Below are 25,591 nucleotides of genomic sequence, written 5' to 3'. Positions count from 1 at the left end.
CCTTATGAAAATTTGTTTAAGAAAATACGTACTTATGTAGAAAAAAGGAGTGCTCATTATGCCCTGGGTGCTCGTTATGCCCTCATCTCCCCTAAAACTTACATTTTCGCTATTTGATGTGTGTCCTCCAAAAAATAACTTTTACCATCTTCTGTTTTGTGACATTCTAAAACTAAATTTTAGATTCTTTAAGTTGACCTGAATAAAATAGCCAAATTCGCCATACACAGTAAACGAAAATCACCGAGTTCGGTAATTTTTTTACCGAAATCCTAACATGTGTAAATCGGTAAACTGTTCGGTAATTTTTTCGGTAAAAAATAAACGAACATCGGTAAATGAAGGATCGATTTACCGATGTTCGTTTATTTTTTACCGAAAAAATTACCGAACAGTTTAACGATTTACACATGTTAGGATTTCGGTAAAAAATTACCGAACTCGGTAATTTTCGTTTACTGTGTATGTTAGTTTATATTAGCGATGAGCAGATGAGAAACCCTCGATAGCCAAAACAACTATACAGCAACGCTGATTTGTTCGTAGATATCGATGTTGATCAAGTAAAACGGTACGTTGAATTGAAAATCATTGGCATGGAAGAGGCAACCATATGAATTTTTATAACAACTAGTAGACTTTTTTATCCGTGATGTGACATTTAAACTGATTTAAATATTCTCGTTTCCCAACATCTCACTCAAAAATATTTTGTATTCTAAAGCAATTTGAGAACTATTTCACTCTAGGTATATAAAAAAAATTTAAATATCATTTAAATTATTCATTTTCATAATTCATGTCTTCGAATATGAATAAATGAATGCAACATTCATAACTATTTTACTCATACTAGTTTAGTATAAAAGATATTCATAACCTAAAATTACTCAAATTACTTGAAGGGCATGTATCAAATTTAACATAACTTTCGCAAAATTCAAAGAAATTTCGCCAAATTCTGGCAGAAAGTTTGATTATAGTTGAGCAACAAAACAGACCAATAAAGCCACAAAGCGGTCAATCCGAGAACTTTTTCCACAAATGTTCATGACTTCGCTTCAAAAATCAATAATTTTATAACGAATGACACAGTTCTGCCCACCAAAAATTAACTAGGGATCATTGTTTTGAATGAAGATTGCGAATAAAACTAAAAGAAAGCGAAAAAAATATATGTAATTTGAGTTATAGGGTTGTGAATTTTACCAGTCATTTTGACTGTTCACGGTCCGGTCCAGGTGAAGTCCATGGTCCGCTTATTAAAATAGCTAGAGAAATAAAAAATACACACATTTATAGAGATTCAAAATTCATGAAAATTCGTATTTTTTGCAAATGTTTAAAACGAAGTATTTAAAATATATTCAACAAACAAAGTGTTAAACCAGTCATTTTGACTGGTGCGGTCTTTCTAGTGTTAAAAACTGCGATTGCGTTTAAGTCACCGAAACCTCAAACAGGTTGATCCAAACTTTCTACCAGCACAGTACGCAACAAAACTAACACCTCTGTTGGCATCCCAATTTCCGTTGAGCGAATGCACGATGAGCGACAAATTTTTGTCATACAACAGAACATACAACACCTGCAGCAGAATCCTGCAAGTACAGCGACGCCACGCAATCTGGTTTGGTTCACGGCCTGGATCGTTTTTAGTCTTAGTCTAAGATTTGAACGGAAAAGAACATCGTGGAATTTCTCTCGTGGCTATCCATTTTTTTCTTGTTGTTGATTGTTGATCATTGCTAATTTGGTTTATCTGTGATAGTGGTAATGTAACGAGTGTGTAAAGCTGAAGTTTTATTTATTGAAGTTGGATCAACAGGCGGGTGGAGTGATCTTTTCGAGGTTTCCGGTTTTCCTAAAATGGTTGCCCATCAATAGATTAGCAGAAGAAGAAAGATTCAGAACTACCTGCTGCTGGTGACACAAGTGACAATCTTAGACGATCCTTCTTGGCGCAAACCGGTTTCGTATCTCATCTCATCTTGAAGTTGATTCATTCTCTGATACGGACGATATAGTTGCGGTTTACGATGCTCTACGGTGATCATAATAGCGCAGAACAACATTCACGACTACGGGCTCGTGTCATGTTGTGCTAGGTTCCGGTTTTTTTTTTTTCAAAAAAAAAAAAAGGTGCGCCACAACCGGCTTCTGATAGCTGCCTCCAGCTGATGCATTTAGATCTCCTACAACGACAAAAGATTCTCGAAGTTTGACGAATATTTCCATATAGGTAGGACGATCAATCGCAGCCGGAGTGAGAACAGTGATCATTTAGCACACGCGTTATGCCAACAAGAGAGTTGAATCACAAATGTTAAGAATGAATTGTTACGGATTCATGGCTATAACGGTCATTGTGTGTCTGTTTACGTTTTCATTGAGCTTTAAAATTATAGGTGCCGACGAATTGTACGGTGAGTAGGATAAATGTCGTGAAAAAGTTTCAATGATTGCTACTCCAACGGCAAACACGTGTTGAACTCTATAAAGGAACTCATCTATTCATCATAAATCTGCATCGGGGTTCTTAATTTCAGAAAACGATGCATGTAAAATGAGTGACGGCAGCGATGGCACCTGCAGGCCCTCTCCCATGTGTGAATGGTTTGTGACAAATGTGGCACGGAAGAAATTGATCCCGTACCGGTCCGTGGTTCGATGTGGCTTCAACCGGGATGACGAAATCATCTGCTGCCCGGTTGTGCCGATGGTGAAAGCTACAACGGACAACAGGTAGGTGAAACAAAATAGTATGAAAAAAGTGATCATGAAAATAGAAGTCAAAAGCTTAGAAAACAGACGAACGAATAGGCCAAAGAGGTGAACGATATTTTGTGGTTTAACCTTATTTGTTTTGCTAGGGCCTGTTCGCGAAAAAATCTGGACACAAAGTTTAGAGAATGAATCTAACGGGGCTTAAGAGTTTTTCACGACATCTTTTTCAATCGATGATTTTTCACCAAACTTTAAAACGGTACTTTTTTGAATTGTGGTATAAATTGGCGATAACTTGAGTTTTCTCCTGCCATGAGGGTCTGTGCAGACCACTCGATAACCAATTTGTTCATTTTTTCTGAAGATGATGCTCGCCAGTGCTCAAAACTGTTTAAATCAGTTACAATTACCTCCTAATCCGTGACTGTGAACTTCGTAGAAAACTCAGGCCTTGAAAATCTGAGGTCAGAGGTAAGTTATTTGACAGAAGTTCTCTGGTATTTTGGAACAATAACTGAAAAATGGATTCCCAGCTTCCTCTTGCTGTAGGTAAGATAGAATTCCGTGATACCGTTACCTTACCAACCCCTTTTCTCCAAGTCCTTAAATAATAAGAATTAATCTGAGCAGGGCCGTAGGAAGGACCGGCTCATGGGGAGGGGGCGTGTGAAGCGGTGACAAAATTTTCTTATAACATTTTTGCTTGAACATACATAAAAAAGCAAAACATGTGTAGTAGACTGCCCAAATTTGTATAGGAATTTTAAGCTTGTGAAATGTTATGCGCTGCAGGCTGATCCTTGACCTAGTACAAGGTCTCACGCCAAATTTGGACCAGATCGGATCACGGGAAGGGGTCGCTCAACGAGCCTAAAGTTTGTATGGAATTTTGAGACATTTTGTTCGGGAGGAACATGAAAATCCAGTTTTTCATCAATAACTCTCCTTCAGCCGATTTCTTTTGAAAACGGCCTAAACTATGACAAATATTTCATTCGAAGACTGCATTTCAATTCCACTTATGATAAAAAAGTTATTAGACTTCATAAATGGCGTAACTTTTTTCAGGGTGATATTCATCACTGTAAATGCTGTGTCAAAATGTTCGAAGCAGTGTCTCTTATTAATATTAATATTAATATTAATATATCTATACATATATATAAAAATGAATTTCTGTCCTGTCTGTCTGTCTGTCTGTCTGTTCCCTATAGACTCAGAAACTATCAAACCGATTTGCGTAAAACTTGGCAGGTGGGGGTATTGGGGGCAGGAGAAGGTTCCTATTATGGTCCGAGACTCCTCCCTCTCTCATGAAAGGGGCAAGGGGCCTGCCAAAAAAAGACAATTTTTTGCATAACTCAAAAACCAATCAAGCAAATGGTATCAAATTTGGCATGGAGTGGTATTTGGGAACGAGGAATATTTCTATGAGTAATAGGTACCCCTCCCTCCTCTTAGTGGGGTAAAAGGCATGGGGGAGGGGAACTACTTTACAATTTTTCATATAACTCGAAAACTAATCAAGATACTGGAATCAAATTTGGCATGGGAAGGTATTTGGATACGAAAACTATTTCAATGGTTATTTGAGACCCCTCCCTCTTTCCAGTAGAAAGGGGGAGGGGGCCTCTTTCATAGTTTTTTACATAACTCAAAAACTAATTATGCAAATAGAACCAAATTTGGCATGGGAGGGTATTTGGATATGAAAAACATTTCTATGACTATTTGAGACTCCTCCCTCTTTCCAGTAGGGAGATATAAAGGGGAGGAGGAGGCCTCTTTTATAATTATTTTCAAAACTGCAAAACTAATTAAGCAAGTGGAACCAAATTTGGCATGGGCGGGTATTTGGGAACGTGATATGTTCTAATAATTGTTTGAGATCCCTTCCTTCTTCCAGCGGGGAGAAATGAAAGCGACAGGACAGGGATATTTGAGTACGAGAAATGCTTCTATCAATATTTGGTATCCCTCATTCCTTCAGAGAGGTGGGTGAAAAAGGGGAGGAATGGTCTTCCTTACAATTTTCAGTATAACCGGACAGCTGATCGAGCAAATGGAACCATATTTAACATGTGAGGGTGTTTTGATACGAGAAATGTTTCTATTATAAATTGGAGCCCCACCTTTTCCAGCGGAAAGATATAAAGGGGGAAAGGAGAGCTTCCATACATTTAATCGAATTAATCGAGCAAATGAAACTAAATTTGGCATAAAAAAGCATTTGAGTGCGAAAAATACTTTTATAAACATTAAGCTCTCATTCTTTCAATGGGGGAGAACGGAAGGGAAGATTGTACTTCCTTTCAAGTTTTTGCATAACTCAAGAATTACTACGCAAATAAAACCAAATTTGGCATGAAATGGTATTTCAATACGAGAAACTTTTCTATGTGAAACAATTCCTTTCTGGGAGTAGGAGAATAGAATTGGGAATACAGGAAGGGAAGAGGAAAGCTTATATTTACCTTTTTTTACAAATTCAAGAAATGGACAAAACTTAACATGGAAAATCATTTTGATATGATTCTATGATTATCTGTCACACCATCCTCCTCTCAATGAGTAGGTACATAGGAGAAAGGAGGTGAGCCCAATACAATTTTGTTATCATAAGTTCTCAATTAATGCCAACGAAGCAAACAAATGAAAAATGGCATGGAAAGGTATTTGGTTACGAGATATGTTTCTACGATTGTTATAGACCCCACGCTCTACAGTGTAGAGAGGGAACGAAAGGATTTAAGTCATATTTGTGTTGCAACTCGAAACTCCAGGTGCAGCTCTCTTTTATTTTATGTATTCAATAAAATAAGCAAACTATAAGCTAATTATTTTTAGCCACACCTATAATCATTTTAAGCATTGGTTAGAGATTGATTTTGTGATTCAAATCAGATTTATTAGTTTGAAACTTTGTTCTTAAAGAGTCTGTAATATAAAAAGTTGAACAACGAACCGATAAAATATATTTCAGCTGAGTTTCCAATTGAAGATTAAGTACAAGTTCTATGGCCAACACAAAAATACAATACTTATTTAGTTCATAATAAGAATCCTGTATATTTTTTAAGTTAAAATCTGAACTTTTCATAGAATAAAATCTTCAGAATACATCCAAATGTTATTTTATTTTTGTGATTACATCTGGTTTGTATTGCCAAATTGATTCTGACTGTGTATATAATTTTAATTTTAAATCACGAATCAAAATTGTGAAACTGCGATCTCCTGCATTTTCAACCTGAGTTTAAGAAAAGTTTTTGAATCTGAATTCAAGATAATAATTATCTAAGAATTATAAACCAAAAAGCGAAATTAGTATCATAACCTTCAAACAAAAATCTCTCAATCGGATTCTGAATACATTTTGTTTTCAATACATATCTTTCTTCAATAATTCATTCGTAATTTAACCTGTGAATCTGAATGAAAATTGCGAGGACTGTTTCACCATCATGAAACTTAAGTGTTTCCAAATCTGAATAAGAGTTCAAAGCTTAAATTTCAAATCCAAATTTTAAAAATGGTTTGTAATTATGATTTTTTTTCTTTTCATGCTCCGAAGTGATAAGATTTTAATATGGAAATTGCTTCCAATTTTAGTTTGAAATGAAAATCCAAGCTTCGAGTCAGGATTTTCTCCCAACCGGACAAAGCCCGATAGTTGTCTATTAAATTCCCCAAAATACCCCAAAATGTTTAAATTTCCGATCCAGTGGTTTTTCAAAAAGCCATTGAAGTTCAAAGGTTTTGCCTGACCCCAGTTGACGGTACTTTTATTTTGTAACTAGCGGACCCGGTGTGCTTTGCTACACCTTGCAAAAATAAATGAAAAATGTTGGAATTATCTAATTTTTAATTTTTTTTTGTAGTTGTAGTTATCATTTTTTCACACAAATCAGAAACAACTATTTTAAAATGAGAACGGTAACTGGCGTTTGAAATTGCAATAAAATATGATTTTATCTTATTTAGTGTAACCTAAGGTTGCCAGAATTTTTTTCACTACCATCCGGGCCTAGCAATTCCGGGCATTTTTTCAAAAAAACCTGGCAAAATCCGGGCATGGGTTTCAATTTTTCAAATCCAAAAACCGGGCAAAAACCGGGCAAAATTTAGGTGTTATTATATATAAAAGTAAAGAAAAAATGCAAAAAAAATCGAAATTAATATTTTATTAATGTAGTTGCAGACTTCCAACAACTTTTTGGAACACTTAAATATTTAAAGGTTTATAAAAGTAAATCAGCGAAATTATTTGAAACAACCGTTAAAAATTTCCATACCGATAATCGATTTTGCTGAAACTTACTCAAAAACTTTGATTTTTTTTGGTCTCTTTGTGAAAATTGTGAAAAAACCCGGGCAATATCCGGACTTTTTTCACGATATCCGGGCAACCGGGCCGGACCGGACTTTCTCGAAATTTTGCATCAAATATCCGGGCAAACCCGGATAAAACCGGGCAATCTGGCAAGCTTAGTGTAACCTGACCTTTAAATTTGATATTTAGGATCTGAAATTTCTACTTTTAGTTTGTATGTTTCATGAGTTCTAACTATGCCAAAATGTATGTTTTAATGATTTGGTTTAACCACCTTATATTCTTCCAAAGTGGAGAGGGCCCACGAACTTGTATAAAAACATTGTTGGTATCTAAATAACGTCACTTACTGCATGTGGCTCTATTTGTTTGATAATAAAATAAAAAAAAACATGTATTTTTACCTACATCGCCCTGAAAACACGGAGTGTCTTAATTTATTCGTATGGAAACAACTTCTCTCTTAATATATGGTTCTTTTTTGATTGATAAGCGCTTAACAATAAGATTTAAATCCTTTTCCACCTAAACTACTTGAAGGAAGCAGGCGTTTCTTATAATCATACCTCTTTTTACGTTCGAAAATACCCTCTCATATCAAATTTGGTTCTATTCTCCTTACCTCTCCTTTCTGCTAGGCGGAAGGTTTTATAACAATCTTAGAAACGTATTTCGTACCCCCATATCTCGTATCTTCCCATGCAAAATTTGATTTCATTTGCCTGATTAATTTTTAAGTTATGCCAACAAAATTGTATTAGAAGAAGGGTGTTTTTTTTTTTCAAATAAAAATCTATCTCTCTATTGGAAAAAGAGAGGGATACCAAAGATTTAGGGAAACATTTACCATTTACTCCGTGTATACTAGACTGAGTCGATTTGGGGTCATTTTCGAATTTCTCAAACCCTGGGGTCTTAAAAGTTTCGTTTTGTCCTAAAACTCATCCATGATTTTTAGCCGAATTTTTAAGTAACGTTTACATGAGTAAATTTGGACTTTTAGGTTTGTATGGGAAAATTTAAAATATTGTACTGAAAAACGAACATGGTTTTTCTTTTTACTCTGGTACCGAGCCATTCAACCCTTTATGTGCCAATTTATAAATTTCTTAAAGGAAATTTTCCGCTTAACAACATTGCCGAAGACCGTAACTTATTATCTCTCCAGACAACGAAGTTATAACCAATTTAATGAAGGTACGTCTTTTGGCATTGAAGGCAATTCAAATAAACCCGCAACACTGCTGGGTACAAACGAGAGATTGCTTGACTGATTTGCTTGTAGAAGTTTTCTTTCAAATTTTATCATACTAGTTTCTTCGGAGCGATTGTTATTTACATTAGGAGTCATCTTTTGATGGTTTCTATGAATAAAAATAACTATGCTTGAAGGGCTGGCATTCAATTGATTGCAAGCGCATCAACATTTCACATAGAGCTGGAACAGCGAAACAACGAACCCCACGCTCAGTATAAAAAACACCTAAATTAGAATCGTTGTCACTCGGCCTGTTCTTGACCGATATTCATAAATAGGATATCAATATGAAGATAAAAGTTTCGTTTAGCATTTTGTTAAACAAAATTTGAAAACAAAATCATGAGGTCTTAAGAAAAGTTGCTTCACTTGAACGCCTTTTTCTGAAACATATTCCCCCGGATAACCATAAAAACATAAATATGCAATAATTCAAAAATCATATATTCCATGTATTTAAGGGGGGGGGGGGGGGGGGGTAGGGTCTAACACTTTAAAAAAATCGATTTTTTTATTTTTTTATTTTCTTATTGTAAAACATTTCAAGAATGTTGTGTCAAATTTTCAAGTCGATTGAAGCAAAACTGTAGAAGTTATAGGCCTTTATCTCCTTCTATCTAATTCTGCAAGAAAGCAAGAGCAGAAATTTCAAACGCGTTTTTCTCGAAAGCACATTTTTAAAGTCCGTGGACATCGTCATTTGAAAACAACTTATCCGATTCTTTTCAAATTTGGAACATATTTTCTACATATAAAATACCAGACCCCAACGTTTTTCTTTTTTGTTTTTTTTTACTTTGGGGAGTTTTTACAGGTGAAAAATGGCGAATTTTTTCGTGAAAAATCGTAGTTTTTATTTCAAACAGCCACAAAAATTTCATAAAAAATTTTTTAAGTTAAATAAAAACGTTGGGGTCCAGGAAAACATCTATTAAAAATATTTTGCTCTGATTTTTTGACTTCAGATGATTCTGTACTGAGATACAGTGTCCACCGCAAATCCTGTTTTCTAAAAAGCATCCTCGAAAGTGCTCCGTCACCGGCTCATTTTTCAATATTTTTCTACGAAAAAAATACTAAATGTTCTTTTAACAATGCTTTGTATAATGCAAAAAATTTGAATACATTTGTTTGAACGATAGCTCTAGAAAAAAATCGTGAAAACGGTGTTTTTTTTTATACCCGTTAAAGCTTATTCAAATTTACAATTTATCATGTTAAAGGTCAATAATTTGATTTTTTTTAAATATTCTCTTTGTAAAGCTGATAAAATTTCAACGCGTTTTGATCTGCTGTTTTATGATTTTCGTTGAAAAATATCAGAATTATGTAACTTTGAAATATAGTTTTATATTATATACAAAAAAATCTAACCGATTCTAACTTGTAAACTAAAATTAAGTTAAGTACTTACACAGGTCTCTTGACCGGACATTGTCCAACAAAACAGCATCTCAAAAGGATACACATAATTCAAAACGATGACTGTCGGTTCAGCGGGTTCGAAAAAGAAACTGCAGAGCACCTTCTATGCAACTGCTGCGCCCTCCTAAATAGGAGAGAGCGTGTACTTGGGGCAAAGTTAATAAGCGCACAAGACATATGGTTGCATATCAGCCCTAAGGAGGTTATATCATACATCTTTGATATCATACCCGATTGGGATAAAGTGCTTAGTCAGCAATCAACTGTCACTCCAATCAATATAATAGCGCCAGCACTAAATTTTACTTCGGAAGTCCGGACTTCCGACTTCCGAAAGACTTCCGACAAGGAAAAGTGAAGTACTAGATTGTCGGAAGTCTGTGTTTTGTTGCCAGTTCGCCAGCGACGTTTCTAAAAATTTTATTAAAATTCACAATAGTGCAGGTGAACCTGAAAGCATATAGAAACGCGGGGTAAATATCACAATAGATCAACTACTGGTCGCAGTGGGCTCTCCCCTACAAGGAAAAAAAAACTAAAATTGTTAGAAATCTGAAAAAAATAAATGTGTTTTTAAGTCGTAAAAATGATTCAAATTTTCAATTTTGGGGAAGATCTAAAAACCCAGGCGCAAATTGTGAGATAATGAAAGAATTCTCCACTGTTGGGTTTTATGTTTTTGCTTTAGTGCATCGCACCCGTTTAGATCAAATGATTGAATAATAAATATATTTTGTATCTTGCGTCAAACATCAAATAACTCGTAAAATGTCTTTAGTTTAGGTTCACGTGATTCCGCACGCAAGTCAGTCATAGCCTGTCGGAACTTTCAAAGCAGCGCTCATTTGGCGATCCACATCGTCGGCGGGGAAGAGGCAGATGATGGCGAAACTCCCTTCATTGCCGCACTTGGCTACGAAGGGAATGATGTGGGTCCCAGTGGTTATTCATGGGAATGCGGAGCAAGTTTGATTTCCTATCGATTTTTACTGACTGCTGCCCACTGTATCAAACCACATTATAGACCGGTGATAGCAAGGATGGGAACGCTAAAATTGGAACATTCTGAACATCCTGATGGCATCCAAGATTCGAAGCTCAAGGTAGGTCATTGTTGTGAACATTTAGTACCAAATGTATGAAGTTCAACATTTCTATTTCAGGCATTCATCTCCCACCCAGAATATACCGGTAAAAGTAAATACAACGATATTGCTCTTATTGAAGTTGCAACTCCATTCAAATATGATGACAATGTAAAAAGAGCATGTCTCCATACAGCCACACAAGATCTACCACCCTCGCAGACCTTAACAGCATCTGGATGGGGGCTGACAAACAGTAAATAGTTCAATTGAAGTAAATGTATAGGTTGTAATATAATTTCCGTTTCTCGTCTGCAGCTGATGAATCTCGGTCAAATGTTCTGCTCAAGGTGCAGCTTAAATCTGTCCCGATTGACAAATGTGACAAAGACTATCGAGCGCAGCTGGGTTCCTACGGTGGAAAGCTTTCCGCTGGCGTGACCCGGACCCAGTACTGCGCAATAGGCACCCGCACCAAGGACGGCCGAATAGGGGACACCTGTCAGGGAGATTCTGGAGGGCCGCTTCATTACAGCAAGGATGATAGGTTCCACCTGGTCGGAGTCACGTCCTTCGGGCTAGGGTGCGGAGGGGCGGCAAGCATTTACACTCGAGTAGCGGCATTTGTGGATTGGATCGAACCCATAGTTTGGCCAAATAGTGCTGCACTGAATGAATGAATTCAGTGTAAACATACAGTCTAGTCCAATGCAGCACGAATTTTTTTTTACAGAAGAAAAACAATCCGAATACCTTTCCAGAGTGCTACAAATTCGTCTTAAACAGTACGGAAACATTGCGTTTGGAATCAGATGTAGATGAATATATCGGTATCGAATTTTGAAAACGGCGAATGCGCCAAGACCTTTGTTTTGAGAAAAACGCATTCCAAGTTTCAGAAAATAAAATCAATTTCCTATTTAGCTGCGTACAATCATTTTCCTAAATAAGTCGCTAAAATGCTTTCAAATTGATTTAATTTCATCACCCGAACGATCAATATAGCTTTTCCGTACTAATTACTTCAAAAAATTAATAAATATAACTGTGGGCCCTTTTACCACAGACTAATGCTCTCATTTTGTTCATTCGACAAATTGGAGCGCCCTTTTGAATTGCAGAATGACTGTTCGCCTTTTGGATCACTCATTAAAGAAGCAATATTCAAGCAAATTTCGGCTTGAAAGCGGGTCCAAATGATCACATTAACACATTAGCACATTCAACGATCTTATAAATGCTGATTTGTGCTTCTCCTCGTCCTGGGAAAACAAATTTCAAAAACTTCAGTGCCCTTTTTCCATCTCGAAATAACTATTGGCCCTTTTGTTCGCGATGAAATTTTGAGGGGAAATGGGCGAATGAACTGTGGGATTACACACTCATAGAAAAAGCTATTCGCCTTATTTAAAAAATTAAATTTAACTTCACTAAAATAGGAAAAATTAAAAGGAGATCATGTTTTCGGATGTAAAATAAAGAGTTTAACGCATTTATGTGATAATATGGATTTGTTTACAGTTGGCGCATTCGCCGTATTCAAAATTCGATACCGATATGAAGAATCGTTAGGCATAGGGGTCGGCAACGTTTTGAAGCGATAGAGCCCAAGGCGTTCCTTATATTTTTGCAGTTCTTTTAAGCCTGGTCTTTTAACCTCATCCGTCCCAGATTTTTTTACCCGTTAGATTTTTTTTGTTCGATTATAGTCGTTTTAAAATCTTTATGTCATTCGCGACTTATATCAACGATGCAGTTGGCGGATAGTCATTGAAAAAACTTATCCGGTGAAACTGTGATCGATGTTAACTCTTGGGCTCACGAACTCACGGACATCAGCTCAGGAAATATTACCCGTTAGAGTTCTTGGAGTGCTACTACTGACTAAAACCGCAATTATCTCTCTTGTTTCTGAATCGATTTGAACAGAATTAATAGTTTCAGAAATCTCGTTATGTAACTCAAATATGGTTTTCAAACAATAATCAGCTACAACTATTGACTTATAAGTTACCTACACTCTAATTCTCCACGATTCAGATTTGAAGGAAAACAATTCAAAATGCGCCAAAACTGGGAAAACTCAAATTTTGATTAGAACGGCACAACTCAAAAATGAATTATAGAGGTTTTCGCGAATTCTGAGTTGTTTTCAATCAGGAATTTTTAAGGAGCGTCTGAACGATCTGAATCATTACAACTCAAAATTTTATAACATTTTGATACGATTTCGAAAGGAACTATGTTTTTAAAGAAATTTATTGAAATTTCGAATTAAAGTTAATGAAAACGAATGTCACAAAATATGTTTATTCTGGTATTTTTCACCGAAGTTCGTGAGTGGCATCAATTATTTTCTGCTGTTGATGCTTAATTTTCTGATAGTACCGATCCTGGCTGTTCTTCCCTTGGTTACCGATTAGATCGCCCGCCTTCTCTTCGGTCACGCAAACTTCTGTCGCCGCCACTTCCGTCGTAGGCAATACGGTCTATTCTGTTTTCGTGGCAAATGTTTGCGGATTTTGAGTTTGGAAGACTTCGGCTTCCTCCAACTCGACTGCCTGCCCTGGGAGTGAAGTTGCCGCTGCCATCGTCCCCATCATTGCCACCATCGAAATGTTCTGGTTCGACGAACGATAATTGATGCTGATGAAAACAAAGTTTCCCCTGCGGCATCTGGTGGGAATAGACGTGGAGATGAAAAACTAGATTGAGTATGCTGAAAATAAACAATGCTCGTAAATTTTAAAATCTTACCCTTTGTCTGTTTTTCATCGTTGTGACGACCAGTAGCATTTTCTTTTAAACACATTCTCAGGCATCTGCTGTTCAACCAAAATTTCCAACGATTCCAGTGACGAAAAGCTGCGCCGCATCCATTGGAAACTAACCTAAAGGGAAACGAAATAGAACAAGAAAAAAAACAAATTGTGATCATTTATAAAATATATCGTATAATACAGGATCTATTATTTAATTAAAAGTTGTACTTACCATTATTTTTCCGACAACTGCCCGCACTGAGTGCGCTGAGACCGTCGCATCCAAACAATCATTTTGTGTTTTGGATCTCTCTGAGTTGTTTTTATATATTTTGCTCGAAAAAATGTGCGTCTTTGCTAAGTCCCAGGGTTTGGAGCTTGCTAGATGAAAACAACTCAAAATTTTGAAGGATTCCAACTCAGTTGTTTTTACCTTCATACATGGTGCGGCTCCTGAACCAAAACAAATCAGTATCTGAATAATTTAAAATTACCGTGTATTCAAAGTCTAAGAAAAAATCCAAAAACATGCTTCGGAAAAAACTATAGGCCAGCTACCAAATGTCCAAAAAAGTTTTGCTTGGTGCTGAAGAAAGCTCTAGTTGAAAGCTATATGTTGCGCATAAGGATCTTTTTTTTTAAGATCATGGCATTTACATCTGCAAAAACACGCTGCAACGTCTTATTTTGATACCGACGAGTGAATGAAAACGAACACCAAAAATAATATGCACTTAGGAGATACGAGAAAAACGACATAAATATTATCTAAGAATTTGCGTGAATTTCATGCATGCGTCAGTTATGTGGAAGTAAAGTAGCTACCATCAGGGCTTCCGTTATACAGGGTCCGGCAATTGAACTGCTACATTACTTCAACAGTAATTATTTCGTTGCACACGAAACAGTATTGAACGACCCCTCCCAGCTGACATGAAATCGTAATACACAGCAAAAATTATTTCCTGTAAAATTACGCATTAACGATTAACGATTTGAGCCATCTAAATGTGAACTGAATTACGATAAATGGGCGGTCCTTCAATCGACACTCTATCCGGCCTCTCCCTTTCTTCCTTGGACCGGTTCGTAAAAATAAAATCTCACCTATTGAGCTATAGCTTATTTTTTTTTTATTTACATGGTATACCGTCTCATGACATAACTTGACGAACATAATTCCTAAAACTCACTCGGTCCATGGCAACCGTTCTCCAATTTCTCGGGCACCCCACGTTCGCCAGATCACGCTCCACTTGGTCTAACCACCTCGCTCGTTGCGCCCCCGCTCGTCTTGTTCCTACCGGATTCGTAGCGAACACCTGTTTTGCAGGACAGTCGTCCGGCATTCTTGCAACATGTCCCGCCCAGCGTATCCGGCCAGCCTTCACCAACTTCTGGATACTGGGTTCGCCGTAGAGTCGTGCGAGCTCGTGGTTCATCCTTCGCCTCCACACTCTGTTTTCCTGTACGCCGCCAAAGATGGTTCTTAACACTCGTCGCTCGAATACTCCGAGTGTACGCAGGTCCTCCTCGACCAATATCCATGTCTCGTGCCCGTAGAGAACAACCGGTCTAATGAGCGTCATATATAGGTTACACTTCGTGCGAGGGCTAAGTCTTCTCTACCACAGTTGCTTGTGGAGTCCATAGTAGGCACGACTTCCGCTGATAATTCGCCTCCAGATCTCACGACTGGTGTCATTGTCTGCGGTCGATCGTGACCTTGTTATTACTGGACAAGCGGGTTCGGTCGGTCTCGGATCCGCAGGCCAGCATGTACTTCGTGTTGGACGTATTAATCATCAACCCAATCCTTCCTGCTTCGCGTTTCAGTTTGCGGTAGAACTCCTCCACCGCCACAGATGATCTGCCGACCATATCAATGTTATCGCAAAGCAGATACGTTGACAGGATCTGTTGAAAATCGTGCCCCGCATTTCGCCCACCGCTCGTCGAATAACACCTTCTAGCGCCACGTTGAATATCATGCAGGATAGACCATCACCTTGTCGAAGCCCCCTGCACGATTCGAATGAACTCGACAATTCACCCAAAATCCGCACACAGCACTGCGTTCCATCCATCGTCGCATTGATCAGTCTGGTCAGCTTCCCGGAAAAGCCGTTCTCATCCATGATTTTCCATAGCTCGTTATGGTCGATCGTGTCGTATGCGGCTTTGAAGTCGATGAATAGATGGTGCGTAGGGACTTGGTGTTCCCGGCATTTTTGGAGGATTTGCCGTAATGTGAATATCTGGTCCGTCGTAGACCGTCCCTCCATGAAGCCGGCCTGATGACTTCCCACGAATCTATTTAATTGTGGCGTTAGGCGGCGGAGTAGGATTCGGGACAACACTTTGTAGGCGGCATTGAGGACAGTGACCGCTCGGTAGTTCTTACAGTCCAATTTGTCGCCTCTAGCTGCTCGACTCCTCCTCCTCCAGGTGGCGCTTTTTCTCCTTTCTCTTTTTCTTTTAGAGCTATAGCGAGGCTCATATCAACTGATGAGTTGGCATCGTGGTAAGATATCGGACAGCGAACTCGGAGGACTGGAGTTCAAATCTCGACCGAGTAATTTTTTTTTTCGTTCAACTGAAATTACTTAAAATCGTTTATTTTGCGTTCTGTGGTGAAAACGAATTGTTGGAATCTTGTCATAGTAGATATATCGCCTCCACTTTTGTAGCTATATGCTATTTTGGTAAGTTTAATACAATGTTTTCATATGATATATTTGATCGTGTAATTCTGTTGTTCCTGCAATAACCTTCTTAAATGTATGCTGCGCTCGGCGCTTTGTTTACATTAATTCTAAGCTATCATTGGATGTAAGTGTTACTTTTGTAATCAGGTTTTATCCAGAAAATGGATCACAAACAAAATCGTAGCGCTGTGGTTGCCTTGTTCCTAGCTGGCAAACGGCAGAAGGACATAGTTCGCGAGCTGTCCGATATAAATGTGTGCAGAAGTTTTGTATACCGTACAGTTAAAAGATACCTGGAGACCGGAAGTGTCAAAAAACGGTATGGTGGGGGACGCCGACCTACTGTGGTGCCATGGCGAAGATCGTCAAGAAGCGCCTTAAGAGAAATCCTCGTCATAGTGCCACTAAATTGGCAGAGAATCTCAACATATCGGATCGAAGTCTCCGTCGGATCTTGAAAGATAAACTTCAGACCAAGCCCTACAAGATCCAAAAGGTTCAAAACCTTACGGCGATGCCGAAACAAGAACGGTTAAAAAGAGCGAAGGCGCTGCTGAAGAGGGCCGCGGAAGGAAGGTTGAAGAATATCGTGTTTACTGACGAGAAACTCTTCACCGTGAATAAGTAGAACGACAGAGTTTGCCATGCCGACTTGCTGACGGCCACCCGACGACAGAAACCAGCATCGGTGATGGTTTGGGCCGCAATCACCCGTGATGGCCGCACTCCGCTGGTTTTTGTCCCTGAAGGAGTGAAGATCAACCAAAATACATATCGGGAACTAGTTCTACAGAATGTCGTCGAACCGTGAGCACGTCGAGATTTTGGTTCCAGGGATTAGGTTTTTCAACAGGACTCGGCGCCGGCTCACAAAGCGAAGAAAAGCCAACTTTGGATTGCACAACATTTTCCAGGGTTCATTTCGAGCTTCAAGTGGCCGGCGAGTTCGCCAGACCTGAACCCTATGGACTTCGCTGTTTGGAGTATGTTGGAGGCCGAAGTCTGTTCTAAGAAACATGTAAGTGTGGAGGTCCTAGAGCGGCATCTCGTGGCAGCCTGGGATAAAGTACCACAAGAACACCTGCGATCCTCATCCGATGCGTTCCTCGACCGTCTGCGGCGAGTGGTTAGACTCAAGGGCGAACAAGTCGAACTTTACCAGTGAATTTTGAAAAAGTAATTTGTTTTCAAGAGAAATTGAATGAATTTGATATAAAAAGTTGTTGTTTAGATCAATTTATATGTTTATTTCAATGTAGCAATTGCCGGACCCTGTAGAACAACGTCGAGCACCACCAAACAACATAGAAGCGTATGTGACCGTAGCTGAGGTTTGTATGAACCAAAACTTCTTTCTTGGCCGTGCAAGTTTACAAATAAACCTTTGACCTAAGCATGGAAGTAAATTTTCCCCGTTGCTAGCTGAACTGTTTATGAGCGACTCGAAAAAAAAGGGAAAAACTTTTCCCCCGATTTTGGTGACGATATGTAGATGACATCTTCGCCACGGTTAAAGAACGATATAACAGCGCCAGCACTAAATTTTACTTCGGAAGTCCGGACTTCCGACTTCCAACAAAGAAAAGTGAAGTACTAGATTGTCGGAAGTCCGTGTTTTGTTGCCAGTTCACCAGCGACGTTTATAAAAATTTTATTTAAATTCACAATATCTCCCGCAAACTCTGGACGTATGAAACGGTCAACACAGTTCGATCAAATTTGCCGTGAAACAAGAAAGCTCCAATTCCTCGATTTGTTCATCTTCAGAATAGATGGTGAAATTTGAGATGGTCGAAAACCAACCTCTACTGATCGCTACATATCTAACAGTTGACTCCAATCACTTCGGTGCTCGAAAACAAGCTGCGTTTCACTATATGGCACATCGTTCATACAACATAGCTATGGAAAACAGCGAGTTCAAGTGTCGTGGACAAAGTGTCGTGTCCAGTAATACGTCGTGTGTTCAAAATCATATAATCATCGAAGACCCCAAGTTATTTTGACTTCTGCAAAAAAAGTTTAAAGAATTTCTAAAGTCTAAAATCAATTTTAAAAGCAAAAATCAAATTGTTCTGCGGACTTTTATTATTGTGAGCTTTAATATGAACCTTTTCGGCCTTTTATTTTGATAACTGGAAGAATTTTCATATAAAATTGAATCAAATTTACATGGGTTGAAAGCATTTTGTGTAGAGCTTAGTGGCACCTATTATTTCGCACACCACTCTGTAACTACCACGCAAACTTGTTGAAAAATTTATGTTTTTTTAACAAACATTGAATAAACCCGAAACTATTAAACAAGTTAAAGGAACACCAAAAAAAAAACATCTATTCGTTGAGTGCCTTTCCGAAAGACGTGTAGTTGAACAGCTTGCAATATGATCATAGCATATGTCAGAATAATAATCATATTGATTTGCCAAATGCTTGAATCGATTAACACTCAACGAGAGTGAGATTAATTTTAGTAGGTACTATTTAAATACAAAATCAGACGCCTCTCTGTTGTTTTTGCTGAGTTTAAGATTATTCGTACTACCGAGAAGATCGCGGACGTGCATTCTAGTAGAAAAACGAAAGACAGCAACAGGTTTTGTGCGCAAAAGTGTAGGATTAGGATTGGATTGGAATTGTCGTGAATACTTGAAAAAATTCTTCTCGTCCCACTTCACGGTGAATCGTAAATGGAAAACTGATCCCGAAGTGGAAAAACCAATTATTCAAACGATGACCTTTGCCCGAAGTTTGCGGCTACATCTGGTTGCTGTTCTTATCGCAACTCATCTTTTGTTGGTGTCTTCTCAGCAACGTTTTCTAGACGGTAAGTCAACAGTAATCCGAAAAATATCTAACCATTGGTTGTTCTCAACCACCTTATACTACATTACGAGGAAAAGTGTTTACTAAGATCTTAAGGCTTTGGTAAAATTTCACTACAAACTCTATGAGACGATGTGATGAAAAAAAAAACGGTTATGTAATTTAAGACTTAGGTATATCTAAGTGTTGTAATGTGTAAAACGATCTTGAAAATAGCGCAACATCAAAAGCTTACCAGTAATTAACATATTTCCAAGTAATTAACAACTTCTATTTTTAATAACAGTTAATTGAAAGAGACCACGTTTCAACTTTTTTCGATGTCAGAACAACGGTGAAAATTGTGGTTAACCAGAAAAACATTCTCTAAGAGCAAAGCCGATAGTTAATATCCAATGAGCGATCGAACACAATGCACTTTGCGCTCAATCTAGATGCATCTGAATCAAACCGGAAATCGTTTTTGTTTTAGGTTTTAACCAGGCCCGTTCGAAGGACCCGTCCATGGCACTATGGGGCAGTTCCATACAATAAGGCGGCAAAAAGCATGATTAGGTGTTTTGGACTATTTTGTAATTTTTGAAAATTTTGTATGTAAATTACTATTTTACTAACTTAAAATAAATTCATACAATTTTTTTTATAAAAAACTTTAAAAGTAGGATGCTTGGTGTTATTTTTGACCCTACTTTTTATTTTATTTTTTGAAAACCGGGTTTAGGACTAATTGATCCTTTAATGATAAATATCATCAAAACATTTCATGAAACTCAAGAGAAAAATGTGTGAAATGATGGATCAATCATGAGAAACATTTTTTTTTTGACAAACCAACATCAACTTTGATGAATTTATACTCATTAATGGGTAATAATTACCCTTTTGCATGATATTTTCAGCTTTATTTGACTATTTGGAAGAGATAAGAGTACGGGGAAATGCAGGGATTTTTTTTTGGCAAGGCTTTAAAGTTTTGGACTTAAAAAAAAATATTTATTCATTTTATCGAACATCAATTTAGTGTGTAAAATTTTTTAATGGTTCAAATGATAGCTTTTAATATAAGCTTTCATATGGAGTAGTTTAAATTTAAGAAAAAAAGGTTCTCCATAGAAATATTTGTGATTTAAATTTTTTCTTCATCATATACATTTTTCAATTTTTCAAAATCTTATGTCTGTGGTGCGTTCAGTATCCAAGATAATGAGTTGAAAAACTGGGAATATGTTAGTCAAATATTAAGTTATTAACTCGTAAAATAAAAAAGCGATCCGATAAAGTTCAGTTTTTGACTTTTTGAGTCCTCAAACCCCATAGTGCATGGGTGGGGGTTTTCGAAATTCAATTTTAGGTAGAAATAATAACAATACCAAAAATGCAGAATAGGGAAATTGATTTCTAAACCATTTTTTCACCCATGGCCATCTCACGAATTCGAAAAAAATGAGATATCACTCGAAAACTACTTTACCGATCAATGTGAGATTTGGTATGTAAGAGTTTTTGGGCCCGGAGAGGTTTCTAAAATACCTTCAAACTGCTCCGACGTGAAAGAGGAGAGGTTCCCATACAAAATTAATAACAATATGACACAATTCGAAAATTTTTTGGATGCTACTGAGCCGATCCACGTGAAATTTGGTGTGGAGCCATTTTCAAGACCAGGAATGGTTTCTATTATACTTTCAAACCTCTCCGAATCAAAAAACAGAGGGCTCCTATACAAAATTAACAAGAATTTTAAACGATTCGAACAAATTTCAATAAATACTGAACCGATTGACGTGAAAGTTGATGTAGAGCTGTTTTCAAGACCGGGAATGATTTCTATAATAATTTCAAACCTCTCCGAATCGAAAAAACGGGGGCTCCCATACAAAACTAACAGAATTTTTACATAATTCGGAAAATTTTCGGCAACTACTGATCCGATGGACATGAAATATGGTGTGTAGCCGTTTTTAAGACCAAGAATGGTTTTTAAAACACTTTCAAACCTCTCCGAATTAAGGAGAAGAAGGCTTCCATACAAAATTAAATAAAAATATGACACATTTCGAACAGTCTTCGTAAACTTTTGAACCGATCGACATGAAATTTGGTGTGTAGCCGTTTTGAAGACCAGAATAGTTTTCAAAATATTTTCAAACCTCCTAAATTAGGGGGGGAAGGCTCCCATACAAAACAATAAAAATATGAAACAATTCGAACAATTTCCAGAAACTACTTATCCGATGAACGTGAAATTCGGAGTGTAGCCGTTTTTAAGACCTAAAATGGTTTCTATAATACTTTCATGCTCCTCAAGACCGAACATTAAGAAGGGAAAGGCTTCCATACAAAATAAATAAAAATATGATACATTTCGAACAATTTTCCGAAACTACTGAACCGATCAACGTTAAATTTAGTGTGTAGCCGTTTCAAGACCGAAAATAGTTTCTATAATACTTTTGAGACCCTCCAAATTGAGGGAGAGGGGGTTCCCATACAAATTTAATAAAAATATACAATTTGAATTGGGCTTGTGATATAGCTCAGCTGGCAAGTCTGTTGTCTTCTGTGCCGATGTCCGCGAGTTCGAGCCCAAGAGTAAACATCGAACCCAGTTGTACCGGATAAGTTTTTCAATAGCGATCCGCTAACTGCAGCGTTGATAAAGTCGCGAATGCCATAAAGATGGTAAAACGACTATAATCGAAACAAAAAAAAATATAATTTGAACAATTTTCCGAAACAACTGAACCGAACAACGTTAAATTTTTGTGTGTTTTCTAGACCAGTAATGGTTTCTATAATACTTTCAAATCCCTCTAAATTTAGGGCGAGGGAAAGGGGCGTGGACTCCCATACAAAAATTCTAAACATATAACACTAATCGAACAATTTTCATAAACTACTGAACTGATCGACATGAAAATAAGTGTATAGTCGTTTTCAAGACCGGGAATAGTTTCTAAATGACTTAAATTTTTCCAAATCCAACCCCTCCTCATACAACATCAACAAATACATATATGCAGTGATGGTAAATTTCGCCCGTCACGCTTGACGCGACTAGTTTTGTTTCATCAAACGCCCGGCACTGTTCTCAATTGACGGAGCCTCACTACTCGCATGACGGATAAAGCACGACAACAATCAACATTTCTCCATCATCGACTGGCGAAGCTCCTACACATGGTCAAAATTTCTCCTGAGAGTGACTGGCAAATCTCTTCACACTTCGATCCGCTGCTGACGGCAGGTACAACTAATTGAACGACTTGCTGGCAGAGAACAACAATAGCAATAAAAAACTGAAAACGAGCTTGCTGGCAGGAGCAACAATAATAATAAATGCTTTTCTTGTTCCTCTTCGGTCGTCTTCGGCTTGCTGGCAGGAGCAACAATAATAATAAATGCGTTTCTTTTTCGTCATCGGTCGTTTGAATGCGATTGCTTGACTAGGTTATTATTTTAGCTTCAAATGACTGGGGAATGAATGCCTGGCAAACGAAGTGACTGGTCGTTAAGGAACAGTCAATTGAGTTTGACGGACCAAGAGGCTTCACAGTCACAGCTTCACGCCTCATGATGATGACTTTTGCCAAGCCTGCATATATGATAGAATCCTCGATGGATTTTCTGTTAAAAATTGATGAACGTAAGCGTTTCTACATAATTGACGATGATTTATTTAGCAAAGTCGTCAGGAACGCGAAGGACATGGAGAAAAAGGCGGTTAATACTGTATTGTAAAGATAGTACCTGTGCACTGTAGTGGCGTTCAATTTTTTTTTTCGATTGACTTCTCTAGTGGTACTTTTCTGAATTATCACTTGATCGATGGCCTCCAAATTTAGTACATTGAATATTACATCATACGTTGAGCTTCTTAACACATAACGGAGCAACTACGAGATATCTCGATTTTTCCCTTTACGCAAGTGTGCTTCACTGAGAAGCATAACTCAAATGTAAAACAGAAACTTTTTTCTACATAATTGTGTCCAACACTTTTGTTAACCCAAAGATACAAAGATGGAAGAATTTGGTTCAGCCGTTTCTCAGATAGAGAATGCCAAATTTTGGGGTTTTTGGGCTTAGATTTCTTTGCGGTCCTTAATGTGTAAAAACACTGGAGTATTCCCTTAGCTGTAACAATATGTGATTCCATTCCAGAGGACGACGAATGTACTCTTCGCGACGGAACTACCGGAATCTGTACGAAAGTCTTCGACTGCGCCTGGTACAATGAAACCGTTTTCAAACAGAAGCAATACAACCAACGAGTCGGCTGCACGTTCTATAATAACATCGAAATAATCTGCTGCAAAGTTGAAGAGAGCGAACCATTGCCAGTCGGAGCTCGTGTTGAACTTGCCTGCAATAAATTGCCAACGGGTGGAAATAGATTGATCTTTCATGTCATCGGAGGCGAGGAGGCCGAACCCGGAGAGTTCCCATTTATGGCCGCTTTGGGGTACGCTAATGAAGCAACCGAAATAGGATACAACTATCGGTGCGGTGCCAGTTTGATCCACGAAAGGTTTCTTCTCACGGCAGCCCACTGTTTCAATGAAGGCGATTCGCCAATAGTTGCCCGATTGGGTACTATTGATCTGAAGGGTAAACTAGGTGTATTGGTACGAATAAAGGTAAACGTAGTTTAGCAATTTTCAAACCGGCCGGAATTTTATCGGTTATTCTTTTTCAGAAACATTATCTACATCCAGAATATAAAACCGGTAGCAGATACAACGATATAGCTGTGGTAGAGCTTGACAGAGCTGTTGTTGGTGTTGAGGATGTGAGCCCAATTTGCCTGTACAACAAACTCGGGGACCTTCCGACCAGTGCTGATATGAAAGCAGAAGGGTTTGGAATCGCAAACACTGAAGGTACTTAATTAGTGAACTAAATATTCATCTCAATGCATTATACGATGAAGTTCATTGCAAACGTCCTGTCCGTAACCTATTTTTCATTCGTTTTCTTGAGCTAACAATTTATTTCTGATACAGTCGATAACAATAAGGCTTATCTTATATAACACGTACATATTTCAGATTTGACAACATCGGACCTACTGTTGACAGTTGGACTGGCAACCGTTCCAAACAACGTATGCAACGAAACAATAGCAAGAGCCGGCCGACTAAGCGGTAGGATAAGGAAAGGAATCTTGTCCTCACAGCTCTGTGCGAAGGGGCAAAAAACGAAGGGCCAGTTTGGTGACACCTGCCAGGGAGATTCTGGAGGCCCGCTGCAGATTTTAGAAGACGGAAGATATAAACTTGTTGGAGTTACATCGATTGGATTCGGGTGCGGGAGCGAACTACCGGGTCTCTATACACGGGTGGCCCATTACATTGAGTGGATTGAGGAAACCGTTTGGTCCCGTAGCAATGTCTAGAGGATCCAGTGAAAAAGACATCGATTGTGATCTATAAGTTTTTATCACAGCATTGTACATTGAAAACGAACAAACGATTCTTTATTTTGAGAAAAAATATCATTCACCAAACTGTCAAACATTTTTCAGAAGAAGAAAGGGGATTTGTTGGACCACTTTGTTACTACCTCATGATTTATTTAATGAGAAATTTTGAACACATTTATTTGGTTAAATGGATCAAATGAAATATGTAATGTCTTGTCAGTCATTGCAAGGATAAAAACTAATGACACATTGAAAAGTTAAGCAAGGGTTAATGTTATTTTTACATATAAAATATTGATCTGTTAAGTGTTCATAAAAAATTGATGAGCTGTTTCGATAGATAGGGAAAGGGAGCCTACCTCCGTCGTATCCTTTTGATTCGTCTCAATTGTTTTAGAGCCCAAAAATCACCTTCTTCTTCAATTGGCTACTTCACATGATAAACTTACGCTCGTAAAACAATTTTCTATCACAAATTCGTCACCTTCTAAATCATACTTTGAGATATTTGAATTTGAAATCACGAATTGAAATGAACTATTGGCGCACTCCGCCATATTGCTCGGCACTAATAAGGGAATAGGAAACCGATTTGCAAAAAAATGGCTTAGACCGGTTCTCTTTTACTAATTTTAGCTGAACGCAGTCGGACTCATAGAAATTGAGCATTTTTCATTTCCGAGTAATTTTGTTTATTTTGATTTCATTGGAGCTAAGAACTTGATGAATGAAAATTAGTAGAAAAAGCATAAATATTTATATTAATAAATAACAATGGTATGGTAACAATGAAAGGTAAATGAAAAAAAAAACACCTCGACCAGGAATCGAACTCGAGTCTACTGATTACCTCTCCGACACCTTACCAATAGGCCAAATCGTCAGATGAAGCAAGTCAAGCTGTAGCTCTATTATGCAGTTGACTTCATCGAGTCGAATTCGCTGCTAGATTCCCCGACAGAAAACGCTCATCGTGCCCCGGAAAATGGTTCTTGTACTGCCCCAGGGGGAGTTCTCATTATGCCCCTACACTCAAAAGAAA

General features: G+C 37.8%; 1 protein-coding gene and 1 long non-coding RNA gene across 2 annotated transcripts; one reads left to right on the top strand and one right to left on the bottom strand.

Annotated features, from left to right (window-relative positions):
* The first annotated feature begins 1,680 nt into the window (after positions 1–1,680).
* On the top strand, positions 1,681–24,596 carry LOC129760571 (uncharacterized). The gene is made up of 10 exons (XM_055758229.1): positions 1,681–2,426; positions 2,550–2,745; positions 10,522–10,846; positions 10,907–11,084; positions 11,147–11,493; positions 17,558–17,610; positions 18,776–19,125; positions 23,289–23,764; positions 23,824–24,007; positions 24,176–24,596. Exons 1-10 carry the CDS (start codon positions 2,324–2,326, stop codon positions 24,520–24,522), a joined length of 2,559 nt encoding a protein of 852 aa, XP_055614204.1. The 5' UTR covers positions 1,681–2,323; the 3' UTR covers positions 24,523–24,596.
* LOC129739480 (uncharacterized) lies at positions 13,132–14,270 on the bottom strand. The gene is made up of 3 exons (XR_008735873.1): positions 13,823–14,270; positions 13,586–13,719; positions 13,132–13,504 (listed from the first exon to the last, which is right to left on the bottom strand). It is a non-coding gene; the product is annotated as an uncharacterized LOC129739480 (long non-coding RNA).
* Positions 24,597–25,591: the final 995 nt, after the last annotated feature.

This window comes from Uranotaenia lowii, chromosome 1 (assembly GCF_029784155.1).
Source record: "Uranotaenia lowii strain MFRU-FL chromosome 1, ASM2978415v1, whole genome shotgun sequence".
NCBI lineage: Eukaryota > Metazoa > Arthropoda > Insecta > Diptera > Culicidae > Uranotaenia > Uranotaenia lowii.
Note: the sequence above shows the minus strand (reverse complement) of the source record. Positions and strands in the feature narration are given on the sequence as shown.